General features: G+C 31.2%; 1 protein-coding gene across 5 annotated transcripts; it reads left to right on the top strand.

Moving 5' to 3' along the window:
- The first annotated feature begins 9,178 nt into the window (after window positions 1-9,178).
- BRCA2B (BRCA2-like B) lies at window positions 9,179-17,316 on the top strand. 5 transcript variants are annotated; one of them, XM_020684911.3, is made up of 21 exons: window positions 9,180-9,424; window positions 9,500-9,652; window positions 10,256-11,278; window positions 11,381-11,505; window positions 11,578-11,732; window positions 12,133-12,255; window positions 12,342-12,533; window positions 12,609-12,690; window positions 12,788-12,844; window positions 12,937-13,012; window positions 13,140-13,251; window positions 13,346-13,417; window positions 14,143-14,335; window positions 14,414-14,590; window positions 14,831-14,973; window positions 15,039-15,101; window positions 15,203-15,413; window positions 16,113-16,280; window positions 16,376-16,463; window positions 16,585-16,732; window positions 16,811-17,316. In XM_020684911.3, exons 1-19 carry the CDS (start codon window positions 9,262-9,264, stop codon window positions 16,430-16,432), a joined length of 3,345 nt encoding a protein of 1,114 aa, XP_020540570.1. In that variant the 5' UTR covers window positions 9,180-9,261; the 3' UTR covers window positions 16,433-16,463; window positions 16,585-16,732; window positions 16,811-17,316. The 5 variants fall into 5 exon arrangements, with proteins under 5 accessions (XP_089574642.1, XP_020540570.1, XP_012089779.1 ...); XM_012234389.4 differs by having other exon boundaries at window positions 10,244-11,278; XM_012234388.4 differs by having other exon boundaries at window positions 10,238-11,278.
- The last annotated feature ends 1,006 nt before the right edge of the window (window positions 17,317-18,322 follow it).

Raw genomic sequence — 18,322 nt, 5'->3', positions numbered from 1 at the left:
TTTTTTTAATTTTATCCTTATTTGTATTAAATTTAATAATTATTTTTATAATTTTCCAAAATCAAATAACATCTCCTCTCTTACTTAAGGTTACTTAATAAAATTAATTAATATTTTGTTATAATTTATAAGAATAAATTTACTTACTTAATTACCATAAAAACATTAAAAGTATTTATGAATAGATGGAATACTTTGTTTTTTTTTTTTTTTAGATTTTATCAATGATAATAGTAATGTTTCTTGATAAAATTTGCATATTAAATATGAATAAAATAGAAAATTATGTTTATTTTTTTTTTTCTAAAAAAGAAACTATGATGATAATTTGGGGTAAAAAGAAAAATGAGGTATTTACATTTTTGAAGAGGTATTTACTTTCATGATTCACTTAAATTTAATAATATTTAATTAGAACATCAAATTAATTTTTTTATCCTTTTTTTAATACTGTCTTTGTTCCATAATACTTGTCAGATTTGAGAAAATAGTTTGTTCTAAAATATTTGTCTAATTTGGTCTAAAATACTTGTTATATTTGCGGTTTTATGGAAAAAAATCAACTTTTCGGACGGAAGGACCTTTTAATTAGACGGAGTTAAACTTGAGGGACTAGTTAGATATTTTTGCAAAATTTGGGATTAGTTAGATAATTATGTAAAACCTGAGGGACTAAATAATAATTTTCCCTTATCGCTTCATACTGGTCCACGTCAGCCAGGAAGGGTATTTTAGTCTTTTAGTCTTCAATTAACGGAAAAAAAATCAATTTTTCTGACGGAATGACCTTTTAATTAGACGGAGTTAAACCTGAAGGACTAATTAGATATTTGCGCAAAACTTGGGATTAATTGGTTAATTATGTAAACCTGAGGGACTAAATAATAAATTACCCCTTAAAATTAATGCTTAATTTAGAGACCGTCGATGACAATGTCCTATGAGTAGAATAATCGGAAGATAAAGTATCCTACAATAACTCTAATGCTTAATTTAGAGAAAGTTTTTTAATTATAAACTAAGTATTCCTCCTAATTAAGTAAGAATTTGAAGTATTTACTTCTGATTTTGTTTATATTGATAAAATTACATATTTGTATTTCAACCATAGGTGATACAACAATAATATATAATCGCTTGATTTTGTGAATAATCCTTGCAAATTGACTTTTATAGCTCGACTAAAGTAATATTAAACATTTCTGACTACATCGAGTAAAATTAAATATTTTAGTAACTGTTAATTGTTTGAGTAGTTTTTTATAAAATGCTAACAGTTAAATATATAAAGATTAATTTTTTACAAACAGTTATTTTAACATTTAAAAGTTAATTTAAACATTATATTATTAAATATTATAAAAAATAATATTTAATATTAAAAGCTAATTAAAAAGCAGTCTCCCAAAATTGTATCTACTGTATGAATTAAAATGAGATTGAAAGAGTTGGCTATGAAAATAATGAATAGATATTGATTTTTGAACAACCCAAAAGGGCAGAAGTTGAAAGTGAAAACACAATTTTGATTGGATATGTTATGAGCAATAAACTCCTGCAACCTAACCTACAGCTTCCTGCGCATAGGAATATAATTTAATAAAAAGGTACCAAGAATTTATTACTAGTTGTACAGATTGGTCCATTTTTTAAAAATGAATACCACGTGATAGGCTGAGAATGACAATGATGCAAATGTTAATGTTAATGTACTCAGGGTCAGGGTCAGGGTCAGGGCAGAGCCAGCAAGATTACATTGGCTATAATAGAGCATTTTTGTGGGTAATTCAGTAATTTTTTGCAAGATCAGGGTTGATTTTTGGAATACCATTTATGGAAAAATCCCAAATTCTGTCAAACTCACCACTGACTCTGCAACCCAAATAAACTCTACACTGACTCTTAGGGAAGGAGAAGAGCCTTGGAAATTGTACAAAAGGCCCCCCTACCCTCCTATCATTTACTTCAACACCCTCCCCTATGCCCTACCAAACTATATCGCCTCAATTTCTTTCCTTGTTTTTTCTTCCCCACTTCTAATTACATTTGTGACCCCTACGCCAACCCAATTCCAAGCTTTCTTTTATTTTTAAAAAATTATTCGGTCCATAAATATAAATAATTTAAAATTGTTATATGATAATTAAAGAAATAATTTAATTCATTTAAATTAAATTAAAATATTTATTAATTTGACTAAATCACATTTCAGAAAATTATAGAGATAATTATTGCATTTGATATAATAAAGATAAATTTAGAAAAAAAAATATTAATTATTCATTGATATTTTTAAAATGACTTATATTTGTGCACAAGTGAATTATTTTAAAATTACTTATATTTATAGATGCGGGAGTAATAAATATAAAAATTTTTAAAAGATTTTCAAAAATGAAATTATTAAAAAAAGTTTAAAATTAATTTTATAACGAATAAAACTCAATTCGCTCCTGAATTTGGGAGCAATATTCAGTTTGCCCAAAAATTAATTTTTTCCCTGCACTTACACCAAAAGAAAAAAAATTCCATTTAAAAATTTTAATTTAAATCAAAATAGAATTGAAACTAATGAAATATTGTTTTTCGGTGAAATACAATTAAGAAATAATTAAAAATTAATAAATATTTTTTCTTTAAAAATATTCATATAATCAAATATTTTTAATCTATAATTTTTTTAAATCAAATATTTTCTTAAATTATATTTTAAACCAAAGATAAGACACTATAATTTTTTTTAATTTTTTTTATGTTTTTAAATAATTTTTTTCATAATTGTGAACTTGTTAAATAATTTTTATTAGTTAAAAATATTTTAAATTTTATTTTTTATGAAAAACTTGATTTGTTTGTTCTTTTCGTGCAAATTCAGAAGGTTAAATTACATAAAAAAATTAATTTTTAGACAAAATAAATATTGCTATAAATTCTAAGGATAAATCGAGCTTTTTTCCATTTTATAATTTCTTAAAACGTATATGCATGACATTGTTCATTGGAGGTCAATAATATCAAATAAAAGGGTATATTGGTCAGAATGTATTTTACGTGCATTCTCTGCAGGTTGGCAGTGTCCGTAAAAAATGCGCAGGCATAGTGACGGTGGTGATATAAATGAGGCAGTCTGGTCTGGCATACCGCTGCTTGACGCAGTTATGTTATGGCAGCACTTTTTTGGTATCGATTGTCACGATTCACGGAGCGACCGCTAAACCATTCCTGGCCCTTGGATACTCCTTGTCAGATTTCTTTTTTTATTTTATTCTATTTTCTTCCAAATAATAATAATAATAATAAAACTTTTTCCAAAGAAAACATGCAAGTTATTTTTAGAAAAAACAAACGAAGTCTTCATTTATTTATAAATGAATTATTTTATTTTAATTAATAATTAACACTTAACAACCCTTGGAAAAAAACAATCCTTAATTATTAATTTTAAACAAATTATTTCAAAAGCTCATATATTGATTTTTGTTTACTGGATTTTTAATTTCTTTAAAAGTATTCATATTTAAAAAATTCTTGTATCTTCATGCAAATTTTGAATTGTACTTATATTTAAAAAATAACTAAATTACTATACCATTTATAAATTTAAATGTTAAGTTAATTGAATCATAACTTGAGACGTCAGGTAAAGAAAATAAAATAAAATAAAATAAAACAATACCAATGTCAACCATCTAAACTTTTTTCTTTTTGAATAATTATGACTAACTATTTTAATAAATAAAAATATATTAATAATTTTTAGTGCAGATAATATGAAAGTAATAAAAAAAGAGAAAAAAAGTGTTGGATTTTTTTAGTTCAATTAGTGTGGAGGGATATATTAAACAATTGGCAATTAAATTATATATAATTTAATTTTTTTTTCTTTTATTTACCAATTAAATAATATAAAATTGGTTCGTATTTAATATTAAAATCCAAATTATTTAAAAATGTAGAGTTAAATTTAATCCGGTCCATTAAGATAAATAATTTAATAAAAAAAACACAAATTGAGCCCCAATTTTTAATTCCAAGGGATAAGACAATTTCCTCCATTGATTGGTATTTACCAGACTTCATTTTGGCTGTAAAATCCTTTCCTGAAATCAATAATTTACACTATTTTATTCGAAAAAAATTAAAGTTCCATTCCACATTTAAACGATATGAAAAATTTGTCCTAATAAATATAAAAAAATAAAATAAAAACGGCTGACGGCAAAACCCGTCAGTTGGTGAAGAGTTGGTTGGAAGAGCTTATCAAATCTCAAAGATTTCATTCGAATGGATACTCAATCATGAGTAAAATATAAAAAGACCATATTCATTGTATTCTATGGACCTTCTATATATATATATATATATATATATATATATATAAACTATAGATTACCTCTTGCCATTAATATTTTAAGTCATAGAATTAAAACCACAAATGTTGAATTGTATTTAACCAAGGATTAAGATACCCTAAAACTGTCTTCTCAGGGAAAAAAAAAAAAAAAACCCTAAAAATATACTTTTGATATCATTTTAAAATTATTTGTGTACTCCAAATTGAATCTTTATCGGCTAATTAATGAATTGATGGACATTTTTTTTTCAATCTTATTGATTAAATTTTGATCAGCATGTACGAAGCAAACTGGAATACATATAACTAATACGATATTATTAAAATCAATCTAATGTTGGTGAAGGAAGTATAAGTAACTCATTTTCCATATTGATTTGGAATAAAGTCTTTATTCAAAATATAAGATATTGAAAATATAAAAATTAGGTGAAATGTTCGGTTTGTATTTAGTAATTAGTAATGAAATGTAATATAAGACAAATGATTCTCTAACCTAAAAAAAAAAAATGATGCCCTGAAACTTTAAGAACTATTCTAAGATTTCATATTTTGGCTAATCTCGTGTTGAGTTTAGCCAGAGATGTATTTATTAATTAGAATCTAATAATGAGTTCCTAAAATTGGAGATTATGGGCATCTAATATCAGTAATAATCTCCCTAATTGCATTAAAGAAAGTATAAAAAACTTGCCATAATGACAAGCTAAGAAAAGTTGTTGCAGTGGATATTTGGAGAAATGCGAATCTTGATACCCAAATCCCATATTAGCTGTGCTTGCTTATTCTGAGGCCGATGGGATTTGTGAAAAGATGCAATTAAAGTCTTAAAGATGGTTGAATGAGACTATTTACACGATTAGCTATCCCAGCCCATAACTTTTCATACAATATTAGATTTGATTTTGACGGACCAACACCTGTCCTTAAGATGTCGGCTATACATAAGATACTATATACCTTGAATTTCAAAGAATCTAAAGTAATCTCCTTTTCATTATTCATTTTTTTCATCAAGAGCACATCTGAATTTCTTGAATATAAGTATTTTTCTTTTAGCACACGTGTCTCTACATTCGGGCTATTGAATTTATTTGAATAAACCTTCTACTAGTAGTACTTTTAGGCTATGTTTAGTATAGAGTAAACCATGAAGAAGAGGTAAAATAAGGAATGCAATGGAAATTGGTAAAATAAATCTAAATAATAATAATAAAATTATTAAAATATATGGAGAGAATAATATAAGGGATATAATATATTCCATAAAAAGCTAAACAATGTAATAAGAATTCAGAGGCAATAATAATAATCTTTATTGCTTAACTTATTAGAAAATTCAGTATCTATTTCGTAGCACAACAACGGTTGTTTAAACTATTCCCATTTTCATTCTCATTCACATCTTTAAATTTTAAATATCAAATTTTAATGGTGAAAAATATATCGTAGATTTTTAATATTATATGCAAATAAACGGTATGTTCAGTAAAGTTAGCTATTTTAATAGCGTTTAATTATATGAATATCTTTTCATAAAATGCTAAAAACTAAATATTACATTAATTAATATTTTATAAAATGTCATATTACTAATTCAAACGTTATATTATTAAATATCATAATAAAATAATATTTAATTAAAATGTTAAAAACTATTTAAAAAGTGATTATAAAATGGAAGAAGATGACCGTTAAACTTTATTCAATGTTGTGTGCTAATACTTGCATTTGTCTATTCATACATATTCTCAATTGTGCTAATAGTGAGGGAGAGGATTAGGACTGTAATAATAAATTAATAATTTATAAATTATAAATTAGAGTTTGGTGGAAATAAAATAATAAAAAATATATATGGGTTTGTGGAGTGGGTGCGTCCAGGTCAGCCCTTAGACTGCTGAGGGCCAGTGGTGGTGGCACATTAGGGCGTCTCCATTCGCTCTCAATGCACCACGTGAGGCCCATAGTTATATCAAGTGAGCCATGCTATTGCTCAATTTTTATATAAATTGAACCAATAGACAATTGTATCAAATTGATGAACTTTACTTATGATGTATTGAGAGCAGGGGTTTGTAAACGGTTCCGCGAATTTGATTAATTCGGTTCGATAAAATTGAAAATTGATTTTCAATTTGGTAAATTTGATTTTTTTTTAATTGGTTGTGATTCATTTAAAATTTAAACTAACTATATTAATCAAATTAATCGAAATAGAAAATAAATAATAAGTTTTGGTGATTCAACGAATTTAAATGATTCGGCCAATTCAATTTGTATAATACAAAAATTAATTAAACTAATTTACTTCAGTGCAGTGCATATATAAGTTAATTAGACCAATTTAGTTTGGTTAAATATGTTATTTGATTAAATTCAGTTAATTAAAAAAAACCAATGAATTCAAGTCGATTAAAAAATTTCATCTAAATTTATCGAATCAACTAAATCATTAGCTCTAATTGAGTGAGTTTCATCTGAATATCATTATTGATTTAAATATAAATTAATTCCATTAACGCAAATATGGAACAACAACAAATGTGTGATGGAGAAAATTTATATGATAGAGAAATTGATTAGCACGACTCTTATTAGTCCTTTGAACTCGCTTATTACAATTATATGTGCGAAAGTATATATTATATATTTATTTGAATTATTTTTTTATGCTAAAAATGTTGGTTATTTCATTTATATAATATGATGAAGTGGACCAAAGAAGGAAGTCAAGCGTCCTAATGGCAACACTGTAGGTCAAAAAGTCAAACCAGGGATTTGTTGTTGGTAGCTGTTTGAGTGTAATCTGATCATCATGGTCATGGATGAAAGGGGGCCCACTCTATTCCGACATATCTTAAGTTTTTTATTTTTGATCCTGTTCCATACGAGTTATGCACCCAGCGCCAGAACCGGATCAAGTGCTGCGCCCCCACATCTTTATTAAGGGGGTGTAACTACAAGATGCTACCGGTACCATTATTTTTTTAGTGTACCTTACTTTCATCCATTCGATCGTGACTATTTTGTAGCAATCTATTTTTCCAGTGAAAAGCTGGTTTTGATTTATGCATTTTTAAGATATAATTCGGTAATTAGGTTGCTTTCAAGAATTTTTAATATAAAATTTTATGAAAATTGTTAAGCCAATTAAAGAAATTTGGAAAAATTATATAAGCTTTTTAAATTTCTTTTTATGGTTTATACAAGTATTTCTATGTTCAAACTAAGATTTTTTTTTTTTAGTTTATATCACAAGTGTCTCAGCACATTAGATTAAGTATAACTTTTCCCGTGCTGCATCAAGCTCATAATGAAAAACACATTTAGCGATAATTTTTTTCATTCATAAAAATCGAAGATTCGATCGACCTCTTACATAAGGACTTTAAATCCTTTTTATCTAGATCAATCTTGTTGATAATTTGATAGCAATAGTTTCGCAATGTGTAAAATTCACTTAAGAATGTAATCTATTTTCATTGATCCAACTGTTGCTAATAGAAAAAGAAATCTATTTTTATTGATCCAACTGCTACTAATAAAAAAAATAAAAGAAAGAAGCAAATAGACTTTTCAGAGAAGTAAATTTCCATCTTATGCATATATTACTAGCTTTATAGATATAAAATTATGCTCTCCAATCAACTCGACCATTTCAAATATTACCTTCGTTTGAACCTCTCATATGCTTTGGCTTTGGTGGAATAGAAACAATTGGCCTAATACGAAAAGTTAATTAAGCTTGCGAGTGGTGATCTTTCTCGTGAACAAAAAAAAAAAAAAAAAATAAAAATAAAAAAAAGGGGATTCGTTGAATGGACACCATTGTCTGTAAGAGCCAAATTCTGGTAACATGCCCCAAAATAATTCTAGATATCTGCAAAGTTGTCTGGTTATTATTTAATATTTATATTTATATATTTATTTATGCCTAAGGCTAAACTTAACCTTCAAGTTACGTGATCTCATTTTGTCCATTAGTTTCTTCCTTTTAATTCTTAAATAGATAAAAATAAGGTATGATCTAGAAAGTACAAGAAGTTACTCTTTTCGAGTTGTCCTCCTCCGCTGAAAGTTGAAAGAAGCCAAGCCAAGCGATTCTACTTTGATTATGATAATATTAATAATAATTTTGAAAAAAGTAATTAAGTTTTGAAATTAAGGTATCTTAAAAACGTATGAAAATATTAATATTATTGAGTATAAATATTTAATCAAATATAACATTTTACATATTATTATTTATTACTAGTTGTAAATCCATCCCTTGCGTTGAGTCAAAATTTGTTCCTGAAAATATTATTTTTTTACATCTTGATGACAGAAAAAAATGCATGAAGTAAACACACATTCATAGTAAATAAAAATATTATTTTAGTTAAATTAATTCTAATTTTGTAAATTTGTGAAACAATTTAGAACAATTTTGACAAATTTAATGGAAATTACACGGTTAAAAATAATTTAATAAATTTTAGAGTTCTTATTTCAGTGTGCAAGCATGTTATGGTCGTATGACTTGTGTATGTTTCTTTCTTATTTATTTAAAAAATATTATTGTAAAAAAAAAGCTAAAATTACATATTAAAAACACATGTTTTTACAATAAATATTGTTCATTTAATCAAATTATTACTATTTTTCTGAATTTGTTATTTCATTCTCGTTAACTTGGGCTTAATTCGGTTAGTTCACTAGGCTCAGTTTAAGTCGATTCCCGTTTAGCCTAACCTCATTGGATGTAAAGCCCAAAACAACAGCCCATCACTTCTAAATTGTAATGAATTCCTTATCCACCGCCAAATTTAACTTTCCCGCTCTCTGTAACTGCACAATATTCTAAAAATAATACAGAAAAGCCAGTGATGCTATCAATAGCCTAATTGATTCTATCCCGGCAAATGTCGACGTGGCAGATATTCTCCGACACCGGAAATAATTTTCGGTGGGAGATTTCCGGCCAAATCCTCCCTAGCAAACCTGCAGATGGACCCAACGGCGCTCCGATTCAACCTCGTAATTCCGCTCATCGTCTTCCTTCCATGACCGATCTACTACTTCAAGGTCTCTCTCTCATTAAACACGGTGTATGTAGATGCAAATCTATACTTTTATTTTTATGCTTTACTTGTTTTGTAGAGTGTTCGAAACTTCTAGAGAGCGGCGAAGAAGAAGATGTTGGGCATGCGCCGATGTTCCGAACAGGATTAGGGAAGTCGGTTGTATTGAAACAGTCTTCGATTGCTAAAGCCCTGTCTGTGCTTGGCAATGGTGATGGTGCCATCGGCTCAGGTGCGTGATCCTTCTTTTTCCATTTGCTGTCCATTCTGTTGCTCTAGTTCCTTAATTTGCATACTCAGTGTTGAAACTTTTTTAACTCTTTTTTCTTTTTTTTTTTCTTTTTTTTTTTTCTTTTTTTTTTTTTTTTTGACAACCTAGCAATTTGGTGCCTGCCTCTAATTTTTGTCTATTTGTAACATGACTGTGCCCGTTATCAAAATTTGGGTCTTTAACTATTGAGAACTTTGCACACTATCATAAATGCTTTGATTGTTCCCAAGCAGGCTGAGCAGACTATAAAAGTGTAGATACAAGAACTAAGATTTGGGCTTAGCTTATATTCAATTTTTTATTTTTTTTGGTTTCTGAGAGTATGAAGAGAAATATCAATTGAGACTGGCACTTTTGGAGGAAGCACAAATTGATTCTTTTATCTTTTAGAAATTGGAATAATGGGAATATGGGATACAGAATACCTCCTCTTAATGTCTTTTGCTGGTTTCTTAGCAAATAATTGATTGCTTGTATTTCATATTTCGCAATCATATTTGTGTTAATAGTACATGATATTAGATTAACCCTAATTTGGTTACACAGCTTCAGTGTGCTTGACAGGTGAAAAACAGGATTCTGATAATGTATGTGGATTCACCAACTCCCTCTTCTCTACTGGGTCTGGGAAATCGGTTAATATATCTTCAGCTGGTTTGGTCAGAGCCAAGACATTATTAGGCTTGGAAAACAATAATGTCTCCAATTTTCAAGGCTTTCAACATCCAAGGAAATCACCTAAAGTAAATGAACAAAATGAGTGGCAGGATTTATCATATTTGAGGATGAAAGAGGATATGGACAATAGTGGAATGCAGTCAGTTTCGACACCATCTTTAATTGGAAGCAAGCTATCAAATGCAGTGACTCCAAACTTGTTGCAATCTGAACTACATAATTCCACGCCGAAACCACCTCCAATCAAATTCCACACTGCAGGTGGAAGATCCTTATCTGTTTCCAGTGATGCATTGGAACGTGCAAAGAGTCTTCTTGGTGACCCGGACTTGGGAACTTTCTTAAATGAGGATGATGCAGTTGATCCAGCTCATACAGTTTCCAAAGTATGTAGACTCAGTGATGCTTCAGTTATGAGGGAAGCAAATTTTCACTCTGCTTTTACTTATCCATGTGCTGCAAAGAGCAAGCATATTGGAAAAAGCTTCGTATCTCCTCTCAAATCATCTTCAAACCAAGTTCTGTCATCCTTCAATTCAGAAAATATTATTTCAGGAATTAGCTTGATCAAGAAATTTGATGCAGTGGATGATGAAAAGTTTGGTGGGTTGAATAATACTATATCTTCCATCCAGAAGCCATTAAGCAATGGGTCTAGTGGGTTGGATATGTTAGATGATAATTCCTCAGCAATTGGTAATGGACTGAGGATTAACACCCTTGCAAGATCATCTCGTGGGCCATTGGTTGACATTTCAAATACCCTGGGCACCTCTTGCACAAATCACAGACGTGTGAATAATGAAAAAAGGAAACTTGGAAGGGGAACTTCTATTTCTCAATTCAAGAGGCCCCGCAGTTCCAAATTCATCATTCCTTTGAACAAGAATGTTTCATACGTTCTCAATGGTAACTTTACAAGGGCTTTTGGACTAACCTCCTCTTTATTTACCCCTTCTGTTTTTGGTCATAAACAATTTGTGCTTCTCACTACGGTATGCTTTTAAGCAGGTTTATCTACTTCATCATCTGAAAATTCCTGCTGCAGAAGAACAGTTTCTACTAGATATCCTTTTCGGACTCCAAGAATGTATATCAAGGAATACTTTGAAGTGCCTTCCTCAGATAAAAACATGGTATGCAGATTTGATCATTGTTACTTGCTTTCTGCAGGTTTATTCTGCTCTAACACTGAAATTCTTTTGTAGCTGGAGCACTTCACGGACCAAGTAGGGTGGATCAAACCAGAGGCTGCAGAGAAGTACAAATTCTGTGATGAATCTGGTGTGAACTGCATTGGAGCGGAAGCTTTATACCATATGTTGGTTCAATCAGGAGCTTCGATACAATGTGTTTCCAAAGAGTATTCATCAATTTTTTCTCTTTCTATATTTCTGTGGTGTATTTTTGAATTACATGTCTTCTTAGTCTGTAGGTGTGTTTTGTTACTCAGCATGAAGTTCGTGTCAGTTTATTGCTCTCAAATTTGTCTGTGGATATTGGAATAATGATGAATTGTTGACTTAGAGTTAAACTTTATCCCTGGCCAATTTATGATTGCTCTAGTTATGCGACTTTGCATACTAGAGCTAAATTTGGAGATATAAATTGCTTGTTGTAGTCTGGAACTTCAAGCCCATTTCATGGTTCATGAGTATATTAATAGCTGTTTAACTGGTAACTCTTATATCCATGAAGCTGCCCTCTTTACTTGTTTTATTAACAACTTAGTAACCCATTCTATATTCCATTTATCTGTCAAGGTGGACTATGAATCACTACAAGTGGATTATTTGGAAACTTGCTTGTTATGAGAGATGTTATCCCTGGAAATCTGCCACAAGGTTTTTGACAGTCTCCAATGTGCATGAGGAACTGAAATATAGGTATCTGAATTACATTAAGCTGTAGTTTTACTTTAAGGTTACAGTAAATGATGATAAAAATATTAAATATTTGATTAATGTCATAGATATGAAAGAGAAGTGAATCATGGACACCGTTCTGCAATTAAGAGAATTCTGGAAGGAGATTCACCGCCTTCTTCTATGATGGTTCTATGCATTTCAGCTATCTGCATCAGTTGTAAACCAAAAATAGAGAACCTGGCATTAAATGGGGATGAATGTAGTAATGCTGCAAGAATGGAACTAACAGATGGATGGTAAGGAAGTCCCAATGCTAATGATTACTCTCCCTTCAATTTTCTTATTAGTCTGAATGCATCTTTGGCTCCCAGGTATTCAATAGATGCTCTTCTGGATATACCACTGTCAAAGCAACTTTCCGCTGGAAAACTTTTTGTGGGGCAAAAAATTCGAGTAAGATGTTTGCTTCTGCTTTTCATTTCTGTTTTATGATTGGAACATCTTGGACAAGGTGCCCATTGCTTAAAGTTTCACTTTATGTATTTCGAAGATATGGGGAGCAAGATTGTGTGGCTGGGCTGGCCCTGTTTCACCCCTTGAGATTCTTGTAAGTTTTTGGTGTTTGAACGAAGTTTAAATAATTAGGATCTTTACTTTATTTCACGACTGAGCTTTCTTAGGTTCTGGCTTAAATTCCAGGCATCAAGGACTGTCAGTCTGCTGTTGCATATCAATGGAACGTATAGAGCTCATTGGGCTGATCGGCTAGGATTCTGTAAGCACTGTTTGGACTATATAAATTACATTTCTCACACAATTTGTAGCAATTTGTCATATTTGTACTTTATCTGCTTTCTTGTCTCCTTAAGTCCTTATCCATGGTTCTTGATTATTTTCTACAGGCAAGGGTGTTGGTCCTCCTTTGGCTTTTAGATGCATAAAAAATAATGGTGGTCCCATCCCTCGGACTTTGGTTGGAGTCACGCGAATATACCCTATTCTATATAAGGAGAAGTAATCTGCAGCTAGTCCTGTTTTAGTGTTTTCCCATTCAATTTATGTGCATATCATGCTCAGTTTAGTGGTTTCTTTTTTCTGTTTTCTCTAGGTTAAGAGATGGAGGATCTATTGTGAGATCAGAGAGGATGGAGGCTAGAACAATGCAATTGTACAACCAGAGGTGACTACTTTCCTACTGGACTAGTTATACTATAATTAGCTTTTCTACCTCCTACATTACAGATACTTTTTATCTCTAAGGGGATTAAACCATGATCGCTTAGCATATTCTCTTTTCTTCAGTATTTTCTTCTTACTTTCTAAGGGTTTGAATCTTTGAATGGTTTTTGATTTTCTATGGCCAGCTATGGCATGATCTAGTTGAATGATTGTTGCAAATTGCATTTTGAACCTGTTAATTTCATGACATAGCTAGGATTTCTTACATTATTTTTTTACATTATGCCATACTAAGTTATATAGAATTACATGATTGACAACTTATCCATGCATAGATATAAGAAGACCTTGGGATGCAAATGTTATTAAGGATGAGTAACATGTGTAAAATTAATGAAATGAAATGAAGTGAAAGAATGTGCAGATTGTAAAATTTCATGTGTGTAGATTGTAAAAGATTTTAGATTCCACAAAATTGGTCGTATCATTGGAGATGCACTTGATCACTCAACCCCAGAAGGTTAAACTGAGTTGATTAATTGTTTACCAAGTAGCTACCAGTGCCTTCATACCTAAAGTAATTAGGGAGGAAGTCAGCTTCTTTTAGATGGTTCAAAGTAATAATGATGCATCTTTTGGTGTTGGTGGCGTGTGAACTTACATCAATGTACTTCATAGCCCAAAACAACTAATGCTTTCCATGCCTCTTCATTTTTGAGCTTGCAGACATTCTGCAGTTGTGGAAGGCATTGTTTCCGAGTACCAAAGAAAAGGGTCCCATATTTATAATGACAGTGATAGTGAAGAAGGAGCTAAAATCTTGAAGATACTTGAGACAGCGGCAGAACCAGAAGTTATAATGGCAGAGATGAGTCCAGAGCAGCTAAATTCATTTGCTTCTTACCAAGCAAAACTAGAGGTGTGTTTCAGATGCTTTACTTCAAGCATTGGTCTTTATTTGCAAGGTGATCATTAACCACCGCAGAGCTGATCGTAGGCAACTAAGCAATTGGACATGGATAAAGCAATTAAGAAGGCTTTACAAGATGCTGGCATACAGGAGAGAGAAGTAACCCCCTTCTTGAGGGTTAGAGTGGTTGGTTTAACTAGTTATCATGGTAAAGCTGTTGCAAAAGAAGGCTTAATAACAATTTGGAGCCCGACAGAGAAACAGGTGAATCCAAGTGTGTTGTTTTTTTTTTCTTATTTTTTTATACCTTCATCTCTTTCTCTATCTGTGTCACAGTGTGTGAGGTTGTATGCCTATATTTTGTGCATATATATCTGAACACTATGTTATTCCTTCAGCTTCCTTAGTTTCTTTTATGTTTATGCTGGCCTATTGGATATTGAGAAAATTTATATTCAAGTTTTGTTCCTTGCATATTTTTGAATTTACTTGCACTTGTAACAGCGAAATGAGCTGGTTGAGGGACAGGCCTATGCAATAGCAGGATTGTTACCAGTGAACGCTGACTCGAATACACTTTACCTGCAAGCAAGAGGATCTACGACCAAATGGGAACCCTTGTCTCCCCTAGCAATCAAAAACTTCCAGTAAGTCTCTGTTTGCTTCATCAGTTATCAGTAATTTAATCTAGCTAATTATTATCCTTTTATAGGCCTTTTTTCAATCCTCGAGTATCAGTATTAATGTCAAATTTGGGTGAAGTTCCTCTTTCCAGGTGATTCATGCCATTGTTAATGCTAAGATTTCCATGTTTAGAAGAATCTAAGAACTTGTGAACTTACTATTATTCTCATATATGTTCTTTACATTATGCAGTGAATTTGATATTGCTGCATATGTTGTGTATGTGGGAGAGGTTTATACAACTGCTCAGTGGAAGAAACAGTGGGTTTTTGTTACTGATTGCTCCATTTCTGCCTTATGGTCTGAAGAATTATCAAATTCTTTACTTGCCATCAGCTTCTGCTCACCTTATATAGATGATGATTCATTCACCCCAATCAACTATAATCTTGAAGGATCTGCTGTGAGTGCATTTAGTTCATTTTACTGTCCTTTAAAGGCTTTACATTGCGGAAGTAACAAGCATTGTTCAGTAATAATTTCCAAATGGGACATATGGATCAGTCTAACTGTAATGTCTCACACTAGATAAAATCTTCTAACAATCAATGCATTCTTCTTTGACTGTGTTCAGTAACTATAATAGAACTCAGAATTCTTATGGTAAAGGAGTCTGTTCAATTGGAGGATCTCCAATATTCAAATTGGTATTTCATTAATTATGCAGTGTTCCTTTGTGCTCTGAAATTAAGCTTTTTTGGTTGGATATAAACGTCAAACAACCATCTGACAAACTGATCATTGGATGACTGCAGCCTAGTAATCCACTAAATATAATTGAGAAACCAATTAGATGACTCTTTGCCTATGCATGCCATGCTATTCTGCTTACATGAAGTCCTTTTTCTTCTTCTATATAAATTGCTACTCCTATTTTGTAAGATTTTAAAGTTGTATTAATGAAGTTATATAGAAGAAGAAAAAGGACTTGTTCTCAAAAGTTATCTGAGGACAGACATCTACTCAAATATGCTATTAAATGATTACTGCTTTCATGCTCCTCTCCACTTGTGAAAAAGAAGCTACTTAGCCTTTTTTTTTTTTTTTTTGAAAAGTTCCTTGCTTGTCTGCTTGACAGAGCTTCCATGCATGACCTTTGCAGGTTGGCTTCTTTAATCTCATCAAGAAAGCAAAGGACCAAATAAATCATCTCTGGATAGCAGAAGCAACAGAAAATTCGACTTATTCTTTCAGTTTTGATTCCCCAATTTGTTCTCACCTTAAAATTGCTGCTGCTTCTGCTCAAAGCTGGGGGAAAACGTCTAGCTTGGTGCACAATCTTCAGAATTTGGATTGTCATCTTTTTTGTTTGTTGTAATGATGCCTGCTCTTCATTGACTATGTTTCTTGCATTACTTCATGCAGATTATTGACAAACTCAAAGAGAAAGTTCTATTTATTGTTGGTGATCATAAAGGCTAGAAGCTAAAGGGCACACTGGACTGCCTGACAAGTAAGCTTCTTTATATGTTAATCCAATCCTCTATAACTCGACTTTGATGAGAGAGTTTTAGCCTGTATGATAATTGATGATTTTGTTCAAAATTATTTTCTTGTCTCGGCTACTTATGTAGTCGAAGATGTCACCAGCAATGTACATGTATGGAATTGTCATTTGATCATAGTTAATTGACATGGAAAGAAAGAGGGAATGCGGTGTTGGCAGTAGCAGTTGTGACAAAAACATCCATTCAAATCAAACCAGCTATTCACATATTTATGGTATGACATTGGTTTATGACCGAGTTGTCAGCTTAAACTTATCATACTTTCTGATAATCATTGACATTCACCTTACAGGACTTTGGAGAAGCATGTGTACAATGCAGTTGGCATTTGCAAGTTGGTCATGGAGATGGAGGCACGTCCACCAATTTTGTACAATCCCAGCGCTCAACGGTTTGTAAATATTCAAGATGGGTAAATGATCAAGAGCCAATTTTATTTTGTAACTATGGAATTCAGAAAAAAATGAAATTTTTTTCAGGCTATTTAACAGAACCCCGTTTAGAAATGCCGTGTTGCAATTTACAGAAGGAAAAAGTTGCTAATGGAAGATTCTAGTGGTGGTTTTTATTAGGCTGTTCATGATTCAATTTGGTTTGTTTTGTACATATCAAATTTATAATGGTGGTTTATAAAATTTCAAGCCGAATCAAAAAAAGGCATTGAAATCAACCAAACCTACTAATGCAGTTTGGTTCAATCGGTGGTTTGGTTGATTCGCATTGTACTGTGGGTAGTTTCAGACAATTGATACATCTGCTCATGTATTATTTCATTTATTTTACATGTTTGTTCGATCACCAATACTGATTCCTTTTATCATTTATTATATAGTTTGCGCATTTTTCCCATGTGTCTGAAGATTGGATACCTTCAGCAATTTATTTTGGGATCCTGTGCAGGGACATTGTAAAGGCCATAAATGTTGCATGCCAATTGGCAAAATTTCGGACCTTAACTCCATTGGATGAAAATAATTTACGTGAGAATATCAAAACTATACGTGGTATATGTGGTGTTGTAGCAGCTTAGGGAAGCTTTGGTGTTTGTTCTCGTTAAAGGTCAAGAAGAATTATCACATTTGAGAAACTAATGTCTAATAATCTAACTATTGAGCTGTAGAAATCAATGTTCACTGTTGAGTTTCTAATATCTAATTATAGATGTTTCTAGTAAGTTTCCAGAATGAAGAAATGCAACACTGTTGGACCTGGGGGAAAGATTTTGCGTAAAAAGCCGTTCAATGTCTGAAGACATGTCTTTGAAATGATAATCTAGTGAAGGAAAAAACGAGTATACTGAATTATTTGATGGCAATTTGATTTTTATTTTGTTTGTGAAATATGTAGAAATGATACCCTCAATTTTTTGTTTGATTTTGGCTGGTTGAAAATCTATTAAAAGAAAATTTCTATTTGTGAAAATAGAAGTGCTGTTGTATCATCCAAATAACCCCCAACCCCTAGGCCCTAGTCTCTGGAGAGTTGCCCTCATTTTGCAGCTTAACCTTAACCAACAAAGTGTTAGATTTGTTACTACAATAATAACAACTAAACCTCAATGCTAAACTAATTGGGCTCGGCTGTATAAATCTTTTATCACTGTATCCGCTGGAGTTCATAATGGCAAGAAGACAAAGCATAAAAAAATATATTTTTTATTATAATTAAAAAAAGAAAATCATTGATCAATTAAATCCTACAGTGCAGCATCTTCTGTGACAAATACGATCTGTAGCCATAAAGTAAAGCAACAGATCATTAGCATCAGTTTCTCCTATTATAAGGCATAAAGTGGCTCCTTTTC

The sequence above is a fragment of the Jatropha curcas genome, chromosome 2, assembly GCF_041381405.1.
Source record: "Jatropha curcas cultivar XTBG-Jc1 chromosome 2, XTBG_Jcur_1.0, whole genome shotgun sequence".
Taxonomy (NCBI): domain Eukaryota; kingdom Viridiplantae; phylum Streptophyta; class Magnoliopsida; order Malpighiales; family Euphorbiaceae; genus Jatropha; species Jatropha curcas.
The sequence above is the reverse complement of the archived record's forward strand: the minus strand, read 5'-3'. Positions and strand labels throughout refer to the sequence as shown.

Bases quoted from the DNA above. Each gene is read 5' to 3' on its own strand.
- BRCA2B (XM_089718515.1), top strand. From the start codon at position 9,262: ATGTCGACGTGGCAGATATTCTCCGACACCGGAAATAATTTTCGGTGG. The intron at 9,425-9,499 runs GTCTCTCTCTCA...CTTGTTTTGTAG, and splicing joins GACCGATCTACTACTTCAAG to AGTGTTCGAAACTTCTAGAG. The intron at 16,281-16,375 runs GTGCACAATCTT...TACTTCATGCAG, and splicing joins GGGGGAAAACGTCTAGCTTG to ATTATTGACAAACTCAAAGA.